Source organism: Doryrhamphus excisus, chromosome 16 (genome assembly GCF_030265055.1).
Source record: "Doryrhamphus excisus isolate RoL2022-K1 chromosome 16, RoL_Dexc_1.0, whole genome shotgun sequence".
Classification (NCBI taxonomy): domain Eukaryota; kingdom Metazoa; phylum Chordata; class Actinopteri; order Syngnathiformes; family Syngnathidae; genus Doryrhamphus; species Doryrhamphus excisus.
Window position 1 is genome coordinate 5,816,401 of NC_080481.1, and position 26,785 is coordinate 5,843,185.

At 45.4% G+C, this 26,785-nt stretch overlaps 3 protein-coding genes across 6 annotated transcripts; 1 reads left to right on the forward strand and 2 right to left on the reverse strand.

Moving 5' to 3' along the window:
* Positions 1-735: 735 nt before the first annotated feature.
* Positions 736-7,324, reverse strand: nol9 (nucleolar protein 9). The gene is made up of 13 exons (XM_058050908.1): positions 6,833-7,324; positions 6,286-6,715; positions 6,013-6,223; positions 5,751-5,881; positions 5,053-5,188; positions 4,867-4,963; positions 4,651-4,748; positions 3,091-3,258; positions 2,754-3,006; positions 2,568-2,682; positions 2,270-2,444; positions 2,054-2,187; positions 736-1,202 (listed from the first exon to the last, which is right to left on the reverse strand). The coding sequence occupies exons 2-13, from the start codon at positions 6,697-6,699 to the stop codon at positions 1,083-1,085; spliced, it is 2,052 nt and encodes a 683-aa protein (XP_057906891.1). The 5' UTR covers positions 6,700-6,715; positions 6,833-7,324; the 3' UTR covers positions 736-1,082.
* zbtb48 (zinc finger and BTB domain containing 48) lies at positions 7,066-17,655 on the forward strand. 3 transcript variants are annotated; one of them, XM_058050905.1, is made up of 11 exons: positions 7,066-7,354; positions 8,308-8,939; positions 10,468-10,688; positions 10,755-10,860; positions 10,922-11,014; positions 11,088-11,174; positions 12,046-12,200; positions 12,795-12,931; positions 13,304-13,468; positions 13,542-13,630; positions 16,370-17,655. In XM_058050905.1, the coding sequence occupies exons 1-11, from the start codon at positions 7,240-7,242 to the stop codon at positions 16,643-16,645; spliced, it is 2,076 nt and encodes a 691-aa protein (XP_057906888.1). In that variant the 5' UTR covers positions 7,066-7,239; the 3' UTR covers positions 16,646-17,655. The 3 variants fall into 3 exon arrangements, with proteins under 3 accessions (XP_057906888.1, XP_057906889.1, XP_057906890.1); XM_058050906.1 differs by having other exon boundaries at positions 7,307-7,364; XM_058050907.1 differs by lacking the exon at positions 7,066-7,354 and adding an exon at positions 7,426-7,631.
* klhl21 (kelch-like family member 21) lies at positions 16,816-25,213 on the reverse strand. Of its 2 annotated transcripts, XM_058050910.1 has the most exons (6): positions 25,035-25,213; positions 20,751-21,435; positions 20,402-20,492; positions 18,730-19,135; positions 18,568-18,640; positions 16,816-18,070 (listed from the first exon to the last, which is right to left on the reverse strand). In XM_058050910.1, the coding sequence occupies exons 2-6, from the start codon at positions 21,426-21,428 to the stop codon at positions 17,741-17,743; spliced, it is 1,578 nt and encodes a 525-aa protein (XP_057906893.1). In that variant the 5' UTR covers positions 21,429-21,435; positions 25,035-25,213; the 3' UTR covers positions 16,816-17,740. The 2 variants fall into 2 exon arrangements, with proteins under 2 accessions (XP_057906893.1, XP_057906892.1); XM_058050909.1 differs by having other exon boundaries at positions 20,402-21,435.
* Positions 25,214-26,785: the final 1,572 nt, after the last annotated feature.

Consider the following 26,785-nt stretch of genomic DNA (forward strand, 5'->3'; position numbering starts at 1 on the left):
CTTCCCGAATTCGTCACGTGGTGCAGCCGGAGCGGGAGGCTTAGGACGTCATCAATTCCAGCCCCTCCCCCCAATGATCAAGCCTCCGTACACGCTTCGCGGAAGTGCCCACTCGATTACTCAACACACGCTTTGAAGCCCCTGCACCTCATGTAACATCAGTAGCTCTCATTAAAATGACATAGCTTCTTACAATCCCCAGAACGTGTAAAAGTTTTATTCGATACCGACCAGACCTTTGAGCATGCTAATGTTAGCTTTTTTTAAATGCAACCACATGTAGTGTTAACATTAGCATGGTAGCATTTTAACCGCTGTCCTCAGTGTTTAAGAACACTCGGCACTATCATGCTAGGTGTTAACATTTAAAAATTGGCATAGCATGCATATTAGTCTTTTCATCAGACACTATCATGTTTGGTTAGCATGTTACTACTGCTAATGTGAGCATACTAGCGTTTTTTACTTTAACGAATTTAGCTATTTAGCTATCATGTTGCTATCATGCCAGCATGCACATTTTTAGCATTTTCAGAGGTAGGCACATATACCTACACACACACTGCTATTATGCTAGCATGTTGGCATTCTTTCAGTCAAAATGAAACACAAATACTTGTAATACTTAACGCGCCATAAATATAATTTATAATTAATGATCATTCATATGTACGGCATCTTGTCTTTTGTAGTTGCAAATCAAAAAGCGGCCACAGCATTTTTTCAAAGACAATATAGCAGTAAATAAATGTAATTTATTGGCATGTTCATTAGTATGGCTAATGTAAACTTTCCTACAACAAAGACAAGAGAACGTGAGACATGCTGAGGGGGCGGGGCTTAGCATGACGTAACAAGCAAACGTGTTGTAATACTTGAACCCATGATGCCCCCTTGTGGCAACTCAACATAGCTGCACCCTGGAACGTGTACTAGAGTCTAGATGTGTCCTACCACCCAAAGTTATTTTTAAAACGTCGAAGAGAACAAAGTTTCTGTTTTTAATGACACTTTCAGTTAGGGAGTACCGCCTGTACAAAACAGCCAAAACCTCAGTCCTGTACAATCCAGACTTGGGAGCGTCAGTGCGTCCCCGTGTGACCCGGTCTCTGCAGGCCCTTGAAGACTCGCAGCTTTCCCGCTCCGGTCAGGTCGAAGCTGTAGTTGGAAGTGACGTAAGGGGGATCGCCCTGAAAACCTCCCTGAACGACAAAGGACACAAAATGTTTGTAACAGCTAGCATTACATTACATTCAAACTGTGACATCATGCTACGTTAGCATATCCGCTAAAGAAAAACTACCATAACCACACCTACAGCTTCCACGCTTGTAGCTGACTGATGGATGGCAGAATGTCATTTTAAGATAAGATAAGATAGGATAAGATATGCCTTTATCCGTCCCTCAGTGGGGAAATTTGCCAAGGTGTAGAGAAGCCTGCTTTTTTCTTTTAAACTGCTGTCAAGTGGTGAGGCTTACATTTAGTATTAGCAGGTATTATTAAAAACACATCCTATGCTGCTTATGGGAGTCAAATGGGACTTGATGCACGGTGTTCATACATAGACGTACATATACATATATAAACACTTAGCATATTTATAAATGCTTTTTGTTTGCTAATACTACCATGACAGTGTCTAGCTCTGAAAATGGCTAAAAATGCTACTATGATAATATTAGAGGTGACCTATTATGCCCATTTTTTGTGGACTCCTGTAGAGCAGCTACACACTAACTGTACAGAAAACCCCCTAGATCTTCCAGAAGCTGCACCTATTCCAGCTGTATTCCCTTGGCTTTCCAAAAGACCCCGTTTTAATTTATTCCAACCACAGTCCGCCTCCGAGCACTCCCACTCCCAATCTGGCCTACAGCGCATGCCCATATAAGGGAGTCAATGTTAGAAAAAACTCTGAAAGCGAGCGTTCACAGCCATCCCAAAGTTCGTTCAGGACTCGCTTCCAAATACACAAATCAGTTAGGTGGTAAAAGCATCACAGGTCTCCTTGAAACAAAGATGTTGCTGGATCTTCATCAGCATATCTAACCTGCGTGGTCAGGATGCAGGAGGGCAAAGACGTGGCCCCCAGGAGGAGACAGTTGACCTTGCACAGGAGGGCGGGGTCCAGCGGCGTCAAGACAAAGTAGAGACCTCGCGCCATGTCGATACCTCGCAGCACACCTGGAGGACGACAGCACAGTGTACACCAGCAGGCATCCCGTAGCGTACCATCAGCACATGGGCGAGGGAGTGTGGGTCATACCCAGGCCCACACAGGGGCAGACGGGGGCCCGGGATAGCAGGACTGGACCTCCGTTGCTGGTCACCTTCTCAGCCATGCAGCAGAGACCCACCAGGCCCGCGTTGGCGGCGTACAGCATGTCGCTGGGCGCCACCTCAAAGTGGATCACGCCTAACGCCACGGCTGTGTGCGGCACCTGCGGCAGAAAATACTCATGAAAGAGTCCAAAAGGTCAACACACACAGATGGAGATGCGCGGCCTACCAAAATATCTGGTCCCCTTGAGGATATTGGATGATTTCACCTTCTCTTTACAAACCTGGTATGGCGTGAGGGAGTGAAGAGGTCTAACTGGTCCCGGATCAGCAGACTGCAGCTGACTGAGGTAAGCCAACAGTGACACATCTCTCTGCTCATTGGGTCGCTGGAGCTTCCTGTTCACAAAGCAAACGTGAGCCGCTTAGGGCGACGGCGTGCCGCCACGGCTGCCCCCCCTAACGCTTACGTCCGTCCTTGGCTGCCGGCGCCCTGGAAGTCGGCCGTGACGCTCATGTGGAGGTAGCTGCGCGGCGGGCCGTGGCTCTCCGTCAGCTCGTCCAGCGCCGTCTGGGTCGGCGGGTGCGTCTGGAAGCCATCGGCCATCCTGAGGAAGTCCGGTGTGAGCGCCGGGCACTGCGGAGCGCCGCCGTGAGACAGCTGGATGACGTGCGACACCGGGAGGAAGCGCAGCAAATCCACCAGCAGCTGCAGCCCCAAACCTGGACCACAAACACAAACCTGAACCACGTCAATGCTGGAATTAAACACGCACCTTCTGACACCCATGTGGCATCCGTGCTGACCTTTGACCCAGCCCATGGTGTTGATGACCAGGGGCGTGTCTTTGCTGGGGGGGCGTTTCCTCCACAAGGACATGAGGCTTTCCAGGTAGCGACCCAAGTCTGACTCGCAGGACGACTGGCCGTAGTAAACCATGTGGTCTGGAGTACACTGATGTGTGAAGGGGGGGCCTGACCACACAACCAGTACACTCAATACACCATACTTCCATAATACTATATTAACATTATATACAATGACACATCACTATGGGCATACTCCACCATAGTACACGAACCCTGTACTTCTCAATATAACTAACAGCCCACTAAACACACCATAATACCTCCATACTTCACTGTACTACCCTAATACCTCACAATATGACTATAAACACGCCATATTACTGTCATACTTTGCTATACTACCCTAATACCGCACAATATGACTATAAACATGCCATATTACTGTCATACTTCACTATACTACCCTAATACCTCACAATGACTATAAACACGCCATATTACTGTCATACTTCACTGTACTACCCTAATATCTCACAAAATGACTATAAACATGCCATATTACTGTCATACTTCGCTATACTACCCTAATACCCCACAACAACACTAACAGTGTAACACAGTCCACTAAACACAACATACTTTCAGAAGTCACACAGTCCAGTGAAGACACAAAACTTCTGCAATCCTTCAATATACTACTTTAGTAGTATAGCATCCATGGAAGACGTAGTACCAGTAGAGCAGGGGTGCTCATTAAGTCGATCGCGAGCTACCGGTCGATCGCGGAGGTGGTACTGGTCGATCGCTGGTCGATCGCGGCGTGACATTAAAAAAATATCATCCCAGCATCAATGCCGTCACTTGATTGATATACAGGGCAGCCATTCAGATGACAACTGAATGTTGCCCTTCGGGCGACCAATCAAATCAAACAACGTCTCTAAGTGCAGCAGGACTTACGGCCTATCATCCATCCCTGTTACTTGATTGACATACAGGACAACCAGTCAGATGACAACTGAATTTTGACCTTTAGGTCACCGCTCATGCGTAAACAACGATGCAAAGTGCTAAGCTAGTCGGCGAATTGCGTCAGATTTTAAGCCCTCGCTAAAGTTTATGGTCACTAAAATGAGTGAAGGAGCTGGACCAAGTAAAAAGGCAAAAACATATCACTTCCATACGGAATGGGAGGTGGACTTTTTTTTTCCACAATGTCTTTTTCGAAGTGCGTTTGCCTGGCTAACCTGGCTATCAGCAGCTACTGTCCGGACTATGCATCCCTGGCTGGTTCAATTCAGTGCAAGTCATCAAAGTAAACTCAGGTAATTACAAAAAATGTTAATAGTTAATTATGTGTGTTTTGCAATATTGGCTCATTTGGTTATGTAAGGTACATCAACATACATTGTACGTACAAATAATCCTCAATACATTTGAAAATAAATAGATGTTTTGCATTTTTGTAGTGGGTAGATCATTTTGACTCGGTCATTTTAAAAGTAGCTCGCATGCTGAAAAAGTGTGAGCACCCCTGCAGTAGAGGATATTCCATACCTAGTAGAGGCTCTGTGACGGTCAGCAAAGAAAGGCAACCGGTTGGGGTGAATTCTGTTTGACCAACATCTGCTTCTAAATAGTCCACACTGGTGGTACTGCACACGCACGCGCACACACACACACACACACACAGGCGCACAGAGAGAGAGAGAGAGAGAGAGATGAGTGTCTGGTATTGTCCCAAAAGGATGAGAAATGTTGGAGGAGACTTACTGATTGAGTAAAGTATTGATGAGGATGCGGATATACGTGGACTTGCCCACGTTCTTGGCGCCATAGACGAGGACCACCGTGCAGCCGTCCATGTCCCCTGTGACACACACACACACACACACACACTTTAACAAAGTCCAAAAGATGTACAAAAACCAAACAAACAGAAACATCTGACTTGATAACCTCGACAGGCGCCCACCACGGCGTCCAGGGAATCCTGGCAGCTGGGCGACACCTTCAACCCCTCGATGTCGGCGGCCAGAGGGACCACGCCCAGACCATTCAGGGGTGTGTCCAAGATGGCCGACGTGAGTTCAGCCTGTCGGGTGGAATATTCCCATTTTAGAAACACCATGTGTGATCTGTATTACAGTCTAGCCTGTATTGTACAGTACAATACAGTACACGTTGGTGCAGATCTGGATAAAGGAACCAATGAGTCCATCTTTAGGGATTAGTCGATGAAGTGTGTTTGGAGTGCACCACTTGGCTCTCTTGGAAACAGGAGCTCAGAACATTCCAAGATTGATTCCCATTTCACTTCAAAACCAACATTTAAAATTGAGTTTTTTTTAATTAAGCATTGAGCCGCATTGTCAATCATAACTTTGTTTTTCTTTGAAAATACGTATATTTCGGTACAAAGGGAGTAGTTTTTCCCCCCTATTTTCGTCCTTACTAGTTTTGTCCGAACCATACTGCCCCCTACAGGACTGCAGTGAAAATGAAACAATATAATAATCATAACATAAAAATAATACGTATATATGAATACATTTAATATTAAATAAATACACTTTTGCCGATTTCCCCCCATCAATTCCTCTTTCATCTAAAACCACATGAATGTTATATGCAAGTGCGTATAGGACCTCACGTACCACAGGGGGGTTGAACAGTCCGCCGAGATCCGTGAAGCTGGAGAGGAAGCGTGTCAGCGGCGTGTCCATGGGCTCCAGCAGGACGATGGCGGACTGGGGGGTAACCCTCCGAAGTAGCTTCTTCTGTGACGCTGTCGCCACGACACCCGGAGAGAGTTTTTGTAGATTATACACAAGCTTTTCACAGTGACAAATGTTTTCAAATGTGACTTAAGACTCAGTAAAGCTTTTACATCGTCTGTCAATCATTCAGTTCATTTACCGGGTGAAAGGTAACTGTGCAGGACGTCTGAAGCGGCGCTCCTGTGGTCCCGACCGTCATGACAGCCCTCCTCGGCTCTGACAGTCAGCGGACAATGCGAGGCGGGAGAGAAGAGCGGGTATGACTGCTGGCCCTCCTCGATGGTGAAGCCCATCACTTCCACACGGCCGTACAGGCAGGTCAAAAAGCACTTCCCGCGGAAACACAGCATCTGAAAGCAGGAACGGGACGAGGGGTTAGGTGGACTTGATGCCGAAAGGCGCTGAAGCTCACCTCTCCCTGCTGCATGACCAGCAAAGCGTGCTTCCGCTTGGCGTCCCTCTCTGCACACTGATGGAGAGACCTCCCATCCAGTCGACAAGTGGCTGCATCCTCCTGCTTCGTGACCCCATTGACTTGGACGGACTGGGCATAGTGCTTCCACTCCTGAGACTCGTCAGAATCCAACTCCATGGCGCCATTGCTGAAGGACTTGTTCCCGGCCACTGGCTTTGCCTTGGTCTTCAGTCTCTTCACGGTGGGCTTCTTCTTGGTGGTCTCCCGGTGCTCCTTGATCATGCGGGCCATGGCCTGGCTAGAGTTGAGGTCAGAGGGGTCGATGGGGGGTCTGCAAACTTTGCCCCTGACGTCCTTCCACTTGTGGGATTTGGTGCTGCCCTTTGAATGACTGCCCCGCTTTGCCTTCATTATGTTAGGTGGCTGGCTGGATCAGAATAACAAACCATTCACGTGTTATTTCAACATATCATGCAACAGTATTAACAGCAAACCTAAATAAGCATAATTAGTTTAGATGCAAGTTGACGTTAGGTCCATTTACCTTCAAATAGGAACCATTCAGCAACGGCAACAACAAAAATAGCGCCGCTAGCGAGTGGCTAACGTGCCGTCGCTAACGCTGCATTACTTGCTAAATGCTGTTCGACAGACACCGGGGGAAATTACGTTAAAAGAACATTTAAATTTTTCAAATCGTTCAGAATCCTCGCTTCTAGCAAACCACTTGAAATGTTTTAACGAGTCGCCAAAGTTAGCGGACGAGCTAACATGTGTACAGCCACAGAGGAAGCAGAATCGAGATGGCCAACTACCATTGCTCCCGGAGTGATGCTCTTTACGAGTTGTGACTAATACAACGTTATCGTAGCCTTTTATCGGTCGTACCGTGATTATTATATAAGTCAAAAACAAATGCTCGCTTTTTGAAAATCATTTCTGGTTAAAAGTATGTCTACTACGGTACACATCCCAAAAACCAAAGGTTTCTATTCCGGAGTTCGGTCAGCGATGACATCACTTCCTTTTCCGGTAACATTTAGGGGCCTGCAAGAAGCAAAAGAAGGTAAGTGAAGGTAGTTTTACCTCTTTCCTACAAACTACACCGCCATTTCCCTTTGAAAACGGCACCGCGAGGTTTATGAATGCCTACAAGTCGACGTTTAAGTCACGTCGGTTACATGGAAGCTTTTTTAAAGTAGCTACTGCGCGCCGGGCGAGCTAAGGGAGCGTCTTGAAAATGCATGCTAGGGAGTAAACGTCGAGGTTTGTTGCTAGAACAACTCTGTATAGTACCGAGTGGTACCACCTGTACAGGTATACTTGTCCCCACAATTCAGCAGGTAATACTTGGTTTCAACCGGTGATTTTCATATCTGGGATTTCCTATTACAACTAGAAATACAACTCTGGCTTAATATATGAGGGGGAAATATCCAATTTCCTCATGTGGCCATGGGAGCCTTAATTACTCAACTGCAGAGAGTATCAAGCAGCTGTTTGATGTGAGGCCTTTACTTGTACAATGCATTGTAATGTTAGTTATTTTTCCACATATGGTGAAATAAAGTCCATGAAATACATGAATGGGGAACTTTTCATGAACTGCAATGTGAAATAAAATCGAATTGAATGTGAGTTCCTAATTTGAGTACTTTTACTTCTAGCCTCTTTAAGAGCAGATGGAAAGGTAGCATTGTGCCCCACTAATGCCTTGATATCATCCTGTAGAACCCTAACATGGTTGCATGATGGTTGCCTTGATATCATCTAATGCTCTGGGGTTTTAACCTCCTCAAAGAGCAGTACACCAGGGCCGTTTTCGAGTTTTTTGTACTTGAACTGAATCTGAGGTTGCAGACACGCAAGGTCTAGCCATATTTATGAAGAATCTAGACACATTGTTTTTACACTGCTGTATCTCAATGAACTTGTATATGATAAATATTTAATGTTGGCACAAATATTTCTTTCAATAAAAACGTGTACGCTATTTAATGTGATGCTACGTTGTTTCAGCAAGGATGCGTGCGGCGGAGCACGCCCAGCGCGTCCTGTCCATGTTGAACCAGCAGAGGGCGGCAGGGAGGTTCTGCGACACCCTCCTGAAAGTGTCGGATGGCGGGGTCTACTCTGCTCACCGCGGCGTCCTCGCCTGCTTCAGTCAAGCCTTCCAGAGCGCCGAGATGTCCGCCGGCGAGGAGCTGAGCCTCCACGAGTGCTCCGGCCAGGGCTTGGAGCTCCTGCTGGACTTTGTCTACACAGGGCAACTCAAGCTGGACCCTGGCGTCCTGGACAAGGTGCGGAGTGCGGCGTCCAGTCTGCGTGTCCCAGAGGCGCTAGCGCTGTGTCAGTGCTTCAGGGACACGCCTGAGGACGCCCCCCCTCTCAAGCGGGGGAGAGGCAGGCCCCGGAAGACGGAGGCCGCCGACGTGGTTTCCGATGCTAACTGCACGGCATCTGCTCAAGACGACACTGGCTCTGATGCGCACGCGGGAAGCGTGAGCGCCCCGGCCACCACACGCTCAGGCCGGGTGGTCAAAGGTCCCAGACGGCTGATGCCGGATGAGGACGCCGCCGGTGATGTCGCGCAGAAATCCCCGCCTCCTCTTTGCCATGACATCCCAGAGCAGACCGCTGCTGGAAGTCAGGTACCCAATTCAAAAAGTAAAAAAAAATTTTTTATATATATATATATATATATATATATATATATATATATATATATATATATATATATATATATATATATATATATATATATATATATATATATATATATATATATATTCGTTTTTTTTTCTTGTCAAATTAGCCTTGTAATGTTTACGTAACTTGTAACATCTTGTATAAAAAAGTACATGTTTTTAATGTCATGACTTCTAAAAATATAATATAATTCAACAAGAAAACAAAAAAAACAGTAAAAATGGAAGTCCAATACTAAGATTAAAGAGTTGGAATCGAGAGAATAAATCAAGTTTAAAAAAAAAAGACAACTGCAGAGTATTAGTGCCACATTGAGACTTCAACAATAAAGTCCGACATTTACCAGAATAAAGTTTAGGAATAACAAGAAATATTTTTTAAAGTACATTTACAAGTTACTTTTCATCGCAATTCGAGAAAAAGTTGTAAAAGTGCGAGGAAAAATGCACAATATTACAAGTCATACATTCAGCAATGTACGACTTTACGATTTTTCTCAAAAATGTACCTGAAAAAAACCCCACTAATTTCCCAGAATGAAGTCATTGTTCTCATCAATGCATGGCTTTTTTTTCCTCCTAAATTTACCAGAATAGAGTCGTAAATATACAAGAAAACGTCTTCATTCATTCATTCATTTTCTACCGAGGGTCGCGGGGGGTGCTGGAGCCTATCCCAGCTGTCTTCGGCTTCTACACCCTGGACTGGTCGCCAGCCAATCACAGGGCACATATAGACAAACAACCATTCACACTATGGACAATTTGGAGTGGCCAATTAACCTAGCATGTTTTTGGAATGTGGGAGGAAACCGGAGTACCCGGAGAAAACCCACGCATGCACAGGGAGAACATGCAAACTCCACACAGAGATGCCCGAGGGTGGGATTGAACCCTGGTCTCCTAGCTGTGAGGTCTGCGTGCTAACCCCTAGACCACCGTGCCGCCCAAAACGTCTTCAATTTACGATATTTTTTCGCTCTTAAATTTATGAAATTTTTTTCCTAGTTCATTTCCAGATTTGTTCTCCTTAATGTACAACTTTATTATGACTTTCTCATAAATGTGCGAGAATAAAGTCGTTATTCTTATAAATCACTTTTTCCTCGTGAATTTATTACTTTTTTCTTCATCAGGACTTTACTCTCATAAATTTAGGAGAATACGACTTTCTTCTACTAAATGTACTGGAGTCGTTATTCTCCTTAACTTGTGCCTTTTTTCTGTGAAATCTGCGTGAATAAAGTTGTACATTAAGTAAAAGTAGAGTAAAAGTACAATTGAGCACGCATTGGTGACTTCAATCTTGTGAAATGCCAACTTGATTCTTGGAAAATGAGTTTTATAGCCTATTTGACATTTTATTCAGTCCGTAAACTCCTTTCGTCTTATATCGGTACACGAGTATGTGATGTTTGAAGTGCTGTTGCAGACGTCCAGCGTGCAGCAATAAAAGGTGGCCTCTCTGCAGGCTACGGAGCTGCCCAGCGATGTCAACGACACGGACGCAGGCGAGGACTTTGAGACCGCCGTCCCGGACTCAGACGAGGAGTACATTCCCGCCAGGCGGCGCCAGCTCACGTCGGATGACGGCGGCGAAGCGGTGGCGGCGGAGGAGTCGATGAACTCGGCACGCTGTCCCGTCTGCGGCAAAGTCTTCAAGAGCAAATACTACCTGAAAGTCCACAACAGGTAGACCACGGTTAGCCCGTTAGCATGGACACCGCGTCTGATTTTGTTTGCGCCTTTTTTGCAAAGACGACACACGGGAGAGAAACCTTTCGCTTGCCAGAAATGCGGGAAGCGCTACTTCCGAAAAGAGAATCTGATGATCCACCAGCTGAGGCGTTGTAGCAGCACACAGGTGAGCTGAGCGTTTGCCGCCTGATGGATTCTCGTTTGTGATGCAGCGGTGTGGTTTCCAGACGTACGCGTGTCAGACGTGCTCGGCGACCTTTGGAGACAAAGAGGCGCTGCGTGCGCACGTGGTCTCCCACACAGGACAGATGCCCTACAAGGTACGTACGTGCATGCGTCGCATCCCTGACGTGATTGCCGACGCTTGATGTGTCGCGTTTGCGTGTCCTGCAGTGTCCCACGTGCGCCGAGCAGTTCATGTACAAGAAGAACCTGACGGGTCACATGATGAAGGTCCACGGATACCCCAAGCCGCATGCGGTAAGCGCAGCACAGTTGGGACTAGCACCATTCAAAGATCCTCTATGTGACAGGAATGCTTTGCTGTTTTTAAGGTCAAAAGCACATGCCAAAGATCCTCTATACGACAAGAGTGATCTGCTGTTTTTATAAATTGATTGCAAAAAGACAAGTGAAAGATCATCTATACAACTAGAGTGATCTGCTGTTTTTAGGAATCAATAGCAAAAACACGAGTCAAAGATCCTCTATATAACAAGAGTGAGCTGCTGTTTTTAGGAATCAATAGCAAAAACACAAGTCAAAGATACTCTGTGACAAGTGATCTGCTGTTTTTAAGAATCCATAGCAAAAACTCGAGGCAAAGATCCTCAATACAGCAAGAGTGATCTGCTGTTTTTAATAATCCATAGCAAAAACACACAAAGATCCTCCATATAACAAGGATGAGCTGCTGTTTTTAGGAATCGATAGCAAAGAGTGCAATATAACAAGAGCACTCTGCTGTTCGTCGTAATTTTGTGCAGAAACACTAGCCAAAGATCCTCTACGTGACAAAATTGACCGGCTGTTTTTGGGAATCTACAGCAAAAACATTAGTCCAAGAAGCATGCTGCTATTAGTGATAGTAACCTTGAAACATGATAGATTGTGTAAATGGTAGGAACACTACCGTTGTTGGGAAACCACGAGTCAAATATCCTGTAATATCGTATATCCTATAATATCCTATATCCTATGACAGCCGGACTCCAGAAATGATCTTTGACAGATCTTTGACACGACAGGAGCATCCTGCTGCTGTAAAGAACTTTTTCCTCAGAACGATTGCACGGGTCGCCAGGCGTTTTTGCGTGAATAAAAGAAGTGCACGGGTGGGCGTGTCTTTCAGTGTCTTCAGTGCCCCAAAGGCTTCCTGACACGCTCGGAGCTGCGAGTGCACGAAGCGTCCAAACATCGCGGTGAAAAGCCCTTTGTGTGCGAGGAGTGCGGCCACCGCGCGTCAAGTCGCAACGGCCTGCAGATGCACATCAAGGCCATCCACAGGTACAGCCGCTGCACCGCCACAGCCCGCCGCTAGAGGACGCCAAACTCACGTTCAACTGAACTAACTAACTTCAGGAGCATAACGTTGAAATATTAAATACTTGAAAAACATGATCCTATATAATAAATAGTAGTAATTTTAAAATGTACGAGAACAAAGACCAGATATGGATATGGGATTAATTCAATTATCAAACATTTGACAAGAATAAAGTCGCAATTTTACAAGAATAATATGAGGAAAAAATTATGTTAGTTGAGAAGGTTAATGTTGACATATTTAAGAAATATTAAAGTAGTAATATGAGAAAAATGAAACATTTTTTGGCAAATTAAGATGGGAATTGAAAATTGGAAAAATTGAAAAATAAAAATTTTGAGAAACTTGTAATATTATGGGGAGAAATAAAGTTGAAATACTACAAAAAAAAGCAAAAATGGGAAGGCGAGGGGGGTATTTGACTAGGCTGAAATATACTAAGAGTAACTTGGTATAACCTTTCATTTGGCATCCCCCCCAAATGATATAATCACAGCCCATGCCGATGTCTCTGGTATCGCTCCAAAAGCACCCCGTATCAACTTTGTTTGCAGAAACGAGCGGCCCTTCGTGTGCAGCATCTGCAGCCACGCCTTCTCCCAGAAGAACAACCTCAACATGCATCTGCGCGTGCACAGCGGCGAGCGCCCCTACCAGTGTCATCTGTGCGGAAAAACCTTCCGAACACAAGGTAACACCCCCTGGCCTTGCCGTGACTCCTTTTCACCGCTTACTTTTCACATTTTCTTGCCAGAATCAATTCAACATTAAGCTTACCAGAATAGAAATGGTGTCATTTTACTAGCCTAGAGTAGTAGTTTTTCAAGAAAGTCACAATATGATGAGTAATTAATATTGTAGGACTATAGTCATCATTTCCAGATGAAAATTGGAAACAAAATACAGCAGAGATGGAAAAAACAGCTGCGCTTTTATGAGTCCTTATTTAACAAAGTGAAATCATCTATGGGAATAAAGTCATAATTACATCATGAAAAGTTGATACAAGAAAGTAAAAATAGTTGAAAATGAAAGAATAAACTAATGTAATGCCCCCCCCCAGCCAGTCTGGACAAGCACCACCGCACACACACGGGTGAGCGTCCCTTCCCGTGCGACGTGTGCGAGCAGCGTTTCACCGAGAAGGGCGCCCTCCTGCGCCACAAGGCCAGCAAGCACGAGGAGGGTCGCCCCCACGGCTGCCACATCTGCAGCAAGACCTTTAAAGGTAAACGCCCATTTGACATGGCCGCCATGGCTTTTGGCAAGCATCAGACAGCAGCCTTCCTTCCTCTTCCCAGCCAAAGAGCAGCTGAGGGTTCATCTGCGGCGCCATAAGGGTGTGAGGAAGTTTGAATGCCCCGACTGCGGGTACAAGTTCACCCGACAGGTAAAGTACAGTAGATGGCACTCGTGTACTGTTGCTATGCTATCACTCTTTATATTACCATTTATTCTCTTATTCTCCAATAGCAACTTGATTTTCTTTTCTTTGTTGCATACTACACCTTTTTTGAAGAAATGTCAATATTTTAAGTCTGTGCTACTACAATGACATTTTCCCTTAAAATATTAGCCATGTATTTATCAAGACATTTTTCCTTGTTAAAATACCACTTTTCCATAATATTTGGACTGTATTCTCGTCAAAATTACAGCTGTTATTCCCACTTTATTTTACTACTTCCTTCTTAATTGTCGGAAATGTTATTCTGTTATTTTCAACCTACGACACATCAAATAGCACCAATATTGAAACTCCCTTTAAGACCTTTAAGTCATTTTAAGACATTAGAGACCTATATACTTAAAATAACATCCCTATATCACCTTCACACCCCTATTAACCGAGATAGTAGACAGAAGAGAAAATAAGACATAGGAAACCCATTTAAAGCCTTCTAAACATGCTTTTGAACATTAGAGCCCTCTAGACATGAAATAACACCCCTACAGTCACATTTATACTCCTGTTACCCACGAAAAAAATGTAATAACACTTTTTAACATTATTAGAGCCCTGTAGACATGAACTAACACCCCTACAGTCCTACCTAGAAAATAAGACATCTACTCCGGTTTCCTCCCACATTCCAAAAACATGTTTGGTTAATTGGCGACCGAATGGGATGAGTGTGAATGGTTGTTTGTCTATATGTGCCCTGTGATTGGATGGCCACCAGTCCAGGGTGTAGCTGGGATAGGCTCCAGCATGCCTGTGGTACAGACAATGGATGGAAGACATCCAAAACAGACGTACAGTGAAGAAAATAAGTATTTGAACACCCTGCTATTTTGCTATTTCTCCCACTTAGAAATCATGGAGGGGTCTGAAATTTTCATCGTAGGTGCATGTCCACTGTGAGAGAGATAAACTAAAAAGAAAAATCCAGAAATCACAATGCATGATTTTTTAACAATTTATTTGTGTGATACAGCTGCAAATAAGTATTTGAACACCTGTGTATCATCTAGAATTCTGACCCTGAAAGACCTGTTAGTCTGCCCATTAGAAGTCCACCTGCACTCCATGTATCATCCTGAATCAGATGCACCTGTTTGAGGTCGTTAGCTGCATAAAGACACCTGTCCACCCCATACAATCAGTAAGACTTTAACTTGTAACATGGCGAAGACCAAAGAGCTGTCCAAAGACACCAGAGACAAAATTGTACACCTCCACAAGGCTGGAAAGGGCTACGGAGCAATTACCAAGCAGCTTGGTGAAAAAAGGTCCACTGTTGGAGCTATCATTAGAAAATGGAAGAAGCTAAACATGACGGTCAATCTCAATCGGAGTGGAGCCCCATGCAAGATATCACCTCGTGGGGTCTCAATGATTCTAAGAAAGGTGAGGAATCAGCCCAGAACTACACGACAGGACTTGGTCAATGACCTGAAAAGAGCTGGGACCACCGTTTCCAAGGTTACTGTAGGTAATACACTAAGACGTCATGATGTGAAATCATGCATGGCACGAAAGGTTCCCCTGCTTAAACCAGCACATGTCAAGGCCCGTCTTAAGTTTGCATATGACCATTTGGATGATACAGAGGAGTCATGGGAGAAAGTTTTATGGTCAGATGAGACCAAAATAGAACTTTTTGGTCATAATTCCAATAAGCGTGTTTGGAGGAAGAAGAATGAAGAGTACAATCCGAAGAACACCATCCCTACTGTGAAGCATGGGGGTGGTAGCATCATGCTTTGGGGGTGTTTTTCTGCACATGGGACAGGACGAGTGCACTGCATTAAAGAGAGGATGACTGGGGCCGTGTATTGTGAGATTTTGGGGAACAACCTCCTTCCCTCTGTCAGAGCATTGAAGATGGGTCGTGGCTGGGTCTTCCAACACGACAACGACCCGAAGCACACAGCCAGGAAAACCAAGGAGTGGCTCCGTAAGAAGCATATCAAGGTTCTAGCATGGCCCAGCCAGTCTCCAGACCTGAACCCAATCGAAAATCTTTGGAGGGAGCTCAAACTCCGTGTTTCTCAGCGACAGCCCAGAAACCTGACTGATCTAGAGAAGATCTGTGTGGAGGAGTGGGCCAAGATCCCTCCTGCAGTGTGTGCAAACCTGGTGAAAAACTACAGGAAACGTTTGACCTCTGTAATAGCAAACAAAGGCTACTGTACCAAATATTAACATTCATTTTCTCAGGTGTTCAAATACTTATTTGCAGCTGTATCACACAAATAAATTGTTAAAAAATCATGCATTGTGATTTCTGGATTTTTCTTTTTAGTTTATCTCTCTCACAGTGGACATGCACCTACGATGAAAATTTCAGACCCCTCCATGATTTCTAAGTGGGAGAAATAGCAAAATAGCAGGGTGTTCAAATACTTATTTTCTTCACTGTATGACTGAAATGTGTTCCGGTGCTATCCGGTGGAAGTGAACCTGGAGATTGTGTCTCTCACCGAACATTACGGTATCATTACTGACAGAGTGCACATGATGTCTTGTAATGCCTTATATTTGTATGTCATATACATATATTTAGTCCTTTTGCTGCTTAAATGCTGACCAAGGACAAAATAACTGTAGCATATGCTAATAGACCTTAACATCTATTTATTGGTATATATTCTTTCTCGTTTGTAATCATCATCTCTCACCCAGGCTCACCTGCGTCGTCACGTCCTGATCCACAAGCGCACCGAGAACTACAACCCCCGTTTGAGGAAACTGAGGAACGTGGTCGTGGAGGATGACGATGGCGAAGGTGATGAGGCAGTGCCGCTAACAGAGACCTTTGCGGCCACCGTGGAGACGCTTGCTCAGCAGGAGGAGGAGCGGGAGGAGGTGGTGGAGGTTCCTGCGGGCCCCGAGGAGGTGACGAGCTCTGCTTCCTCAAGGCTGGGCCTGGACTGCGTGGTGCGAGTGATCATAGAGTAGAGCAGACGTGTTGCAACACTGAGGGAAGAGACATGATGAAATACGAAGGTCATGATACTGTAGGATACTGCACATGGACGCCATGACACTCACCACAGCCGCCCTCCCAGAGAGAGTCTAGTTGCCTTTGGTGGAACCAACTAACAATTAAACAACACACACGTGTGACGTATGGCTGACAGACACATTTATACATTCCAGGTCAATGCATCACTCTGCGCTTGCTTAAATACATTGTTTAAGTCATGCATTTCATTTCATTGTAAAAAAACAACCCCCCTGGTACACAAAGACACTAGACTGTTAGTATTAGCAGAGATAATTAGCATTATAGGTAGATTAGCATTCCACAGCGCCCCCTGCTGGTTGTGCTGCTCAATATTCTACCCAGCAGTCCTAAACTTCAATGAAGCCATGGTGTCAACTGTCCATGGAATGTAGATGTATTCAGAATAACGTTGTAACTGTCAATAAGTAGCATAAAGTTTAAATACTAACCCAAAATGACAATCCCCCGCCCCAATAAAAGAAACGGACAGACCAGCAGTAATTGTGCAAGAATAAAGTCAAAAATGAAGAGACAAATGTTGTAATAATGAGAATGACTTTGTAATATGGAGGAAAATAATGTCAATAAGTTGACACTCAAGAAATATGTAAGTAGAGAGAAACAAAATGACAAAAATGTCAACTCTTTTGCCTCTAAAATGACAATTTCTGTAGTGTTTTGACATTCTTGGAATTGTTGTTATTCTTAGACACACTTTGGACACCCCTGTGGTACCCTGCTTACTTAGTTCTTTGCCACCACTTAGCATTAGCCCCTCCACTTACGCTACTCAGCCGAGATAGCGACTGCTGTGAGTGGAAGGTGCCCGTGGCCGGGGGTGCCGCCAGTGCTTGAACGCACATAGTAAGAACATAGGAGCGCCAATGGAGACACGGGCGTAGACCAGTCAGCTTGCTATTAGCATTTTGGGCTAGTGGCGGTGGGAAATGAAGGCAAAGGGAGAGACACGGATGACAGCGGCCCGAGAGGCTCATCCTTCATCCTTGGGGTTTCAGCATGGCGATGAGGTCAAAGGTCCACGACCCTCAGAGCGCCGCGTTGACCTCCTGGTTCTGGTTGAGGTTGTTGTTGAGATTGTGGAGGGCCTGCTGGCGCTGGTGCCGGTGCAGGTGGATGGCGTCGGGGACGGGGACCTCGGCGGGCTGGAAGGCGCTGGACACCAGCGGCATGAACTGGCGGAAGATGCTGACGCTGCCGTGCCAGAAGGTGGGCTGGGGGAGGCGGCCCGCCACGCTCCAGGCGCGTGTGGCCGGGTCGTACGCCTCCACCACATCCGACAGCTCGAACGTGTTGTCATAGCCACCCGACACGTACAGTTTTCCGCCCAGCGCCGCCACGCTGCCTCCCACATGGACCTGGACCGAGAGGTGAGCTGTTAGCCTGAAGGTTAAAAAATTTACTACTCCTAAATGTATTTTAGGTTATGACAACCGCAGATGGATACGCTGCAGTCTGGGGTGTCCAAACTGCGACATGGGGGTCATTTGTGAACCCGTGGCACATTCTACAATTAGCAGAATGTGAAAACATGAAGAAAAAAAGTTGTAATCTAAGGAGAAAAGTCCTAATTTTCTGAGAAGAATGTCATAATATTTTGAGTTTACTAGCAGGAAGTAGAAATCTTTTTTGAAGTTCTAATGACAAAGAAAGAAAGCAACAAATTGAGTTTTGGGGAAATGGAGGTAAAACACTGGCAGTTTCATAGAAGACAGTTGTCAAATAAATAAAAATAGCAAAAATGAGGAATGATATGATATGAATAATGTGGTTTGTGACCTGTATGCCAGAGCTGAGGTGTTGGAGGAACACCCCCAGGCTTAAATCAAACGTGACAGGATGATGGAAGACAAACCTGGTTCATCGGACTGATCTTGTCCCACTCGTTCTTCTGAGGGTTATAGACGTCCACCTCCGCCAGGTCATCCCTACAACAGACATCCAAGTCAAAGCTGGCCCTCCTAAACCAACATCTCCACCCCTTTGTCACGAAAAAGGCACTCCATTCCGTCCACACCTGACGAAGAAGATGAGGCCGTTGAGGGTCACTGTTTTCGGGGTGAAGGACCACGGCGGCAGCTGCCCACAGTTGACAATGGACCAGCGCTCGCTATCCGGGTCGTAGCTCTGGACGGCCATGGTGTCCTCGCCAGCCAGGCAGCCGATGGCGTAGAGGCGGCCGCCACAGGTGGTGGTGGAGCAGTTGTCCATGGCGTGCAGCATGGGCGGCAGCGCCTCCCAGCAGTCCAGCGTGTGGTCGTAGCGCTCTGTGCTGTCCGACGCCACCACGTGCAGCTGGCCCTTCAGCACACACGAGCTGTGGTACTCGCGCGCCTTCAGCATGGGCGACACCTCCGTCCACTCGTTCACGCTCGACTTGTAGCGCCACACGCCGTCGTAGAGGCGCGAGCCGTCCGATCCGCCTGACGGAAGGACACAACAACCGTAATGCTAGTTCTGTTATCAACTCAATGCTCTCTATATCACCACTTATGTATCTGTATTACAGTACATTCTATTGTATATACTTTTCTGTATCATATCAGTATATATGATATCTGTATTTATCTCTGCAATATCACTATTTTTTATTCATGATATCAGTATTTATCTTCATGATATCAGTATTTATCTCGGCTATCATTAATGGAAAAATCAGCAGTACTTTTATGAGAATAACAATTAACATGATTTTAGTAGCATGATGAAAGAAAAAGACGCTTTTTTAATTTTACAAGAATGGTCTCTAGATGTAAGATGGAGAGGCCTGTCCTACAGATGCAGCCATCCGCCCTGCCCTTTTTCGACATGGCCCACGCCTTCAACCTTTGGAATATTGGAGAAAAGAGTTGAATAGAGATGAATAATTACAGACTTTTATTCAAGTTGTAATATAACAAAAAATGTCTTAATTTTCTCTTATATCTACTAAATTGGGTAATAGGAGGTGACTATAGGGGTGTTATTTCATGTCCAGAGGGCTCTAATCATGTTAAAAGCGCAATCTTAAACATATATTCTGTGGTATTATGTCTACTATATTGTGTAATAGGAGTGTAAAAGTGACTATAGGGGTTTTATATCATGTCTAGAGGGCTCTAATCATGTTAAAAGCGCAATCTTAAGCATAGGGGTGTTATTTCATGTCGATAGTGCTCTGATAATGTTTCATACGTTCAATCATCAACCGTGTTGGGCGTAAGACACATTCAAGTACGCAAACGGGCAGTTATTTAAGTGAGCGACGGAGTGAGCCAAAGCTCCTAAGGTTACAGAGCTCGTATGGGTGTCTCATCGGGACAGGTTTGAGATGTTTACTCAAAGGCTGTGGCTGGCTACCATGAGGCCTTGGCAGCACAACGTACCCCTCTTTACTTTCACCCCTTCGCCAAAGAGCCTGCAGTTTATTTCCAAGGCGGTGGAAACTTACAGCGCCGCAAAAAGAACAGTTGCTGTGGTTTTGTTTGTGTCTTTGTGTCACCGCGTGGCTGGTGCACTTCACTCAGTGGCCTTATTTACTTTTGTATTTTCCACATTGATCATATCATGTTTGTCAGTTGTTCCACCATGGGAGTCATGGCAGAGAGGACTGATGTGATGATGACCATAGAATAGGCAATGGAACGTATTGTGACAAAGAAAAGTTTTATGTCATCTAAAAATGCTTCCAAAGATGGAACAAGACTTACCGGTGACATACATGTCGTTCCCAAGGGCCGCTATGCTGTAGCCTCCCCCCAGGTGGTCCGGGAACTCGGCCAGGTAGCGCCACTGGCCCGTCTGTGGGTTGAAACAGTCGACGGTGACCAGCTCGTCGCAGTCCTTGTCGCAGCCGCCCACCACCACCAGGATCTCGGCCAGTCCAGTGGACGGCCGCGGGCGCATGCGGCGGCACGGCCGGTCATGGCGGTCGTACTCGCAGGACTGGAAACTGCGGGCCTCGTTCACCAGGCGGAGGCAGGCGGGCGACAGGTACACCAGAGGGTCGCTCTCCACGTGGGCCAACAAGAAGAACCTGCGGACGAAAGGCAGCCGCACCTGCTGGAGGAGCTCGGGCCAGTAGTGGAGCCGCCGCTGGAGGTCAGCCTTCACCCAGCGCACGGCAATCTGATAAACTGTCTCCTCCTTGTCCACGCACAGCTCGTCGTCAGACACAAACTCTAGCAGGCGCTTCCATGGCAGGCGCTCAAAGTCTGTCCCTTTGGCCAGATCCATCAGGTTCTTGAGGACGAAGCGGCGAGCGCTGGCTGCCAGCTCTCGGCAAGCGTAGGCCTCGGCAAAGTCCTGGATTTCTAAGCAGTTGGAAACGTCCAGACGCTGTTCCAGAAAAGCGCAGCAGGCCTCCTTGACTGACGGGAACTGAAACAGATCCGCCGTTTTCAGCAGCAGGTCCACGTTGTCCTGTGTGACAGTGACCCGTCCCGTGTAGCAGAAGTCCACAAGAAGTCCCAAAAGCTCTGCCGAGACCTCGTAGAGAACCACCCTGTCCATAGCGCTCTCCCGCAGCGTCCCGGCGAACATGGCCCGGAAGTAGGTGCTGGCCGCCGCCAGCACCGTGCGGTGGCAGTGGAACTCTCGGCCCTCGGCGCATAGAGTCACGTCAAAGAACTTCCTCTCGGCGCGGAGCTCATGGATCCCGCGTAGAAGGTTGAAGGCGTGGGCCGTGTCGAAAAAGGGCAGGGTGGATGGCTGCGTCTGTAGGACGGGCTTCTCCATCTTACATCTAGAGACAAAAGTCAACACGGCACTGCATTAATCGGATTCCTCACCACACCACAAGCCCAGCTAGTCAAAACAAAGTGAAAAGTAATCCAAACAGCTAAAGCGAGGTAACAGAACGGTCTAGAACGGCGGCCAGCACGGGTGGTTATGAACGCCTTCCACGTTGAAGACATGCAGCTAGCTTGTGTGCCGAGGCTATAAATACACCGGCAGTGTCCGTTTGCAGTGAAGGGGGTTGGGGGAGAACACCTAGTCTGTTGTGAGCTGCCACTTCGGACTGACTGTACAACCCCCCGCTCCATGTTGTGTCGCAGTGTCAGGATTAATGTGCACCATCGTGAGCCTCATTGCTGATTGTCGTCATATTAATATTAAAGATGGAGTCACTGTGACAGCTGCAATGACACTTAATACACTCGCATGCTGCACACTTACTATTTGTGTGCTTTCTTTCTTCCGAGCCCTCAGGTTTCTGTTTTGACTCACAGTGTCTCATGCTGGTCGCGTTGGTCATGTTGTCTGATAATGAATTACTGCGACTACGAGGTGTCGCCAAAAGACAACCACTACTTTAAAAAAGGCAGCACCTTACAGGACAATTAACAATGCTAAGGTCATATATAAGACAGTTCCTGGTAGACTGTACACAGTAGTGTACAGTGACATACACTTATACACATATATTCAAGTACCTGCTCATGAGGCATCATTAATCGCACAGGCAAGATCCTTGTTAACATTTGGAGAGCATGAAAATAAGCAGCTATCTGTTTGGAGAGGTTTTGCTTCAAGGCCGTAATAAAAGCCGCTGGTCTGCCGCCAGAGAGGCTTGGGACGCATTCCGTGCAGCAGCGCTTGAACGATGCAGCCACACATGGAGCTCTGCCAAGGATCAGACTCTCTGCCACAGCAGACGACATGCACACCAACCTGCACCACACAACCAGACAAGGCTTGCTGTCTACATCAAGGTGTGCTGGAGTCCGGGTTGTTAGCATGATGAAATGTTCCCCTGTGTCCCCAGAGCCTGTTTATGAAGACCTAATGTGTGAAGAGGTGCTCCAAAGGACATGATGGCCTCTCTAACCTGCACCCCAATTCACCAAGGGCAGCTAAAAACACTACACATCTTAACCCTTCAAGCTTATTGGGTGAAACTTGGCCTGGATTATTATATACATTTTTTATCTGTTTCTATTGCGAGGTGTATCGAAAAGGAGATTTGCATACTGGGGACGAATTTTGGTCCCATTTGACTCCTATTAGCAAAAATTTTTCATATCCTCCCGGCCTGACATCTCATGAATACTCAAACATCTAAGCCTACTGTACCCACCATTTGACAGCTTTGTGTAAAAAAAAAGCAGGCTTCACTACACATCTTGAAATAAAGCCAACCAACTGTTCATCAGCACGTTTGATCATTTTGTTTTTCTTCAGCAAATAGGCTAAGCCACCATGATAAATGGGAGTGTTATGTTAGCGCTTTCGCACACTATTGTGGTACCTTGTTAAAATGTATATAAATAGTCTCATATGGAACATTTCAAGAAACGGAACCCAAGGGGAACCAGCCTTGATTTAGGGAGAGGTGGAGTCCAAGCACTGATTCATGTAAACACAAGAGAAACAGCGTGTATGTACACGGCGACAAGCTGACCAGCATCCATCACCACACTGACGTTGCTGGTACACCCGTCATGAAATGATCCGATCAGCCCGTCTGAGCTGTACACAAGGCTGGAGAAGACATGTGATGTTTGTTATTCTCCTCTGGCTGAAAATAGATCCTGACGGGCTTTCAATAGAAAACAGCTGCCGCCGGACGTCACCTTAAATACGCCTCTGTCCCCATCATCACCTCCACAACCTCTACTATCAGAGTGCAGTGCTAAACTTCTTCTCCCACCTGCACGGCAGGGAGCATGGATGCTATTTGTTGAGAAATCAATTCATCTGACATTTTCACATCCCATAATCCCCATATTTATTTAGAATTATAACTATATTACACAGTAACCCCTCATTTATCACGGTTAATATTTTCATAGTTAAGTGCATGGAAAACCTGTTTACATCCTTTTAAATATGGTTTTTAACATTGTTTAGCGACCTAGTGATCAGTGTAAAATACTACATATCATCACATCTTCAAATGCACCTTCTGAATGCTGCATATGTATATTTTACTTCATTTAGCCATTTATAGCCCTGAAAATACTTCATTTATGTAAAAAGAAAGTACAATTTGCTTCAATGTCCATATTATTAATTAATAATAACTTTTATTTAATTTAGCCAATTTTATGTGTAAGGTTTTTGATTTGAACCAAGAAGTTACGTAAGTTACGTAGTGTCTGGACACCGGCCACCGGCCACGCAAGCGACAGCTGCGGTCAGCCACCCGAGTGGAACGACAAAGCCTGGCTGGGTCCTCCGGACCATAAACAGACACTCACATTCAGCTCATTTCCGACTGAAGCAGACCTGCTCAAGGTCACTCAGTTCATCATTCTCTATTATTATTATTGCTATTCTTTACAGTAATAGCAGTAGTAGTAATAATAATAGTAGAGGAATGGATTCTGTATAAGATGAAACAACTGATGTAGGGCTGTGTGGTCTAATGGATAAGGATGATTGAGGGTTCTAATCCCTTCGTGGTCGCATGCTTTGGGGGCGAAAGTTGATTTTAAGATTAGAGGTATAGTCACATTTACATGGCTGTTACCCAATAAAGTAGACATAATATGCGGAAATAAGACATTTAAGACAGACAACCTAGTTATAACCTCCTAAATACGGTTTTTAACATTATTACAGCATTATTACAGCCCTCTAGTGCAATATCTGATCAACCTCCATGTGCAATATTAGGGGCTTTAAATGCAATATACTAAGTTCTATGTGAAGTATTTCCATAATGCCTCATATTAACTCTCTAACAAGATCTCGGTGTATAGACTGGTCATATATCTCATCTCGCTTCTGTTGATTTTGTTCAGCGGTGAGGTTTTTTTTGCCAAAGATATGATGTTTCACTTGAATCTAATTCCCAAATGACTGCCGTTCCATATCATAACATGACGTTTTAATAATGCTCCTATATGGGCAGTTAGTATGGTAGCTGTACATACCGAGTAGTGTTGGCTGTGCATTCCAGTCATTCCTCCTCATTCAGCAGGTTAACCATACATGTCCATTGCAATGTGCCTTACACAAACTTTCCCAAAGAGTGACAAAAAAAACACAAAAATAAAAACTCGAGTTGAAGCACAAAAACAAGGAGGTGCTCTTTTTTTTAAGGTAGACATGGACAGCTACATCTTAGCACAGTTATGCTAACCAACCAACATTTAGCAGGATTGATCAACTTAAAGGTCGGTTTAGGCGTTTATGTGCCGGACATAATGCCAGTGACGTTTTAATATTTGTGACATCTTATAGAACAACTGTGTTTACATGTTGGTTAAAAGTTTCAACGTGTGTCGAAGCTTCACGTCACGACTCCCTGGAACGGGAGGCTGTCGCGGTCGTTCCAGTTAATTCGCCGTATGGGGAGATTCGGCGGGTAAACAAGGAGCTTCAAAGCCGACTTACCAGCCTACGTCCTCGCCCGTAGCTCATAAATATTCAGGACTCGTTCGATGAAAAAAGCCTCACGAATGGAGTGTCGACGAAACTTTGATGTTACCGATGTGATGTTGTCGGAGCTCGGCCTCCTTCGACGCCATGACACCCTGTGGACCGCCACTTATGCTGCCTTCGCGTGCTGTGGGGAAAATGAGTGCTTAGGTGAATACGCAGACACTTACGTAATGTCATTTTTATTTGGATTTCTTGACATTTTCGATTCTGCATCGTCTGTTATACCATACACATACCAAATATAATACTCTTATTAATACATGTTTATAATTTAAAGTTGTGAGCTTCGCTTTAGCAACATTGCATTGAGAAGTTGGAATACCAACATTCGAAAGCACCACTCACTGACTGTATGTATATCCAAGCACAATACTAATGCTTCGTTTTCTGTTATTTTTTTTACAGTACCATGACATAATGCTGTTACACAAGCTACGGAAGTACGATGACATAATGAAGTTATACAAGTTATTATAAATGTATCTGTCTTTTTTTTGTAAAAATACAACTGGCAAACTAGAAGCATTGCTGGCGGTATGGTGACCTTTCGTGACAGAAGGTTGGGTCGTCTGTACAACACAAGTTTACGTCTACGTCATAATCAGCCAATTTAAAGCCGACAAGGGAGCCCCTTTTGACAAATGGCATCATGAAATCAAATGTGTCAGCAAAAGGTTTGAATGAGTACGTGTCAATAAGCCAGTTCAGTGCTGCTAGCACTGCTTGGCCGCTAGATGGAGACAAATGACACTTTTAACCGGCAGTGGAGTTGAAATATTAAAGAAGAATATGTTGTTTAAGTGGTAAGTTAGGGGGAAAAGTTGAATAACTAGAATAAATATTTGTGAGTGAAGTTACTCCTATGACGAGTAAAAAGTTAAAAGCAGACCGCCAGTCTGTGTAATGATCCCTAAGTAATCTGGCAGTAAATTGACCTGACAAGGTGGTATTTACACCAAAGAGGCGTGAGTGTGGTGATGCTGGTGTGAATTATTGATATGGCAGACGGCAGGCAGGCAGCTGTGCATGTCAATACATCTCCCTGGATACGCAAAGCCTGACATCAATACGCCGCCACACACACGGACCCAGTCAGAGGTGTGTGAACACCTCACTAAAACTGCGCCGTCCAAACTTTTTCCCAGATGAGAAATGGTCCATCTGTGGAAAAATAGCTTCCGGAATGGCTTCTTCTCATCCTCCTTCCTCACAGACCGCTTCCAAGCCAGCATGGTAGCATTCACCATCTTACAAAAAACAACATTTACCACTTGGAATACTTGAAACAAACAACAGCAGAAACGGGAACAAACAGCCAGTCAAAATATTCAACAAAACGACAAAACAATACGAAAAAAGTCGTATTCCATCCATCCACCCATCCATCATCCATCATTCATCATCATCCATCATTCATAGACCCACCAACCCATCTATCCATCCACCAATCCACCCATCCATCCATCATCCACCCATCCACCCATCCATCCATCCATCCATCCATGATCCATCATCCACCCAATCCATCCATCCATCCATCATCCATCCATCCATCCATCCATGATCCATCATCAACCCAATCCATCCATCCATCCATCCATCCATCATCCACCCACCCATCCATCCATCCATCCATCCATCCATCATCCATCATCCATCATCCATCATCCATCATCCATCATCCATCATCCATCATCCATCCA

Bases quoted from the DNA above. Each gene is read 5' to 3' on its own strand.
- nol9 (XM_058050908.1), bottom strand. From the start codon at position 6,699: ATGAAGGCAAAGCGGGGCAGTCATTCAAAGGGCAGCACCAAATCCCAC. The intron at 5,882-6,012 runs GTAAATGAACTG...TCGTGGCGACAG, and splicing joins GCACAGTTACCTTTCACCCG to CGTCACAGAAGAAGCTACTT. The intron at 4,749-4,866 runs GTAAGTCTCCTC...GTGCGTGTGCAG, and splicing joins ATCAATACTTTACTCAATCA to TACCACCAGTGTGGACTATT.
- zbtb48 (XM_058050905.1), top strand. From the start codon at position 7,240: ATGTCTACTACGGTACACATCCCAAAAACCAAAGGTTTCTATTCCGGA. The intron at 10,689-10,754 runs GTAGACCACGGT...TTTTTTGCAAAG, and splicing joins TACCTGAAAGTCCACAACAG to ACGACACACGGGAGAGAAAC. The intron at 11,175-12,045 runs GTAAGCGCAGCA...CGTGTCTTTCAG, and splicing joins GATACCCCAAGCCGCATGCG to TGTCTTCAGTGCCCCAAAGG.
- klhl21 (XM_058050909.1), bottom strand. From the start codon at position 21,428: ATGGAGAAGCCCGTCCTACAGACGCAGCCATCCACCCTGCCCTTTTTC. The intron at 19,136-20,401 runs GTAAGTCTTGTT...TCCTTCCGTCAG, and splicing joins GAACGACATGTATGTCACCG to GCGGATCGGACGGCTCGCGC. The intron at 18,641-18,729 runs GTGTGGACGGAA...TGTCTGTTGTAG, and splicing joins GGCCTCATCTTCTTCGTCAG to GGATGACCTGGCGGAGGTGG.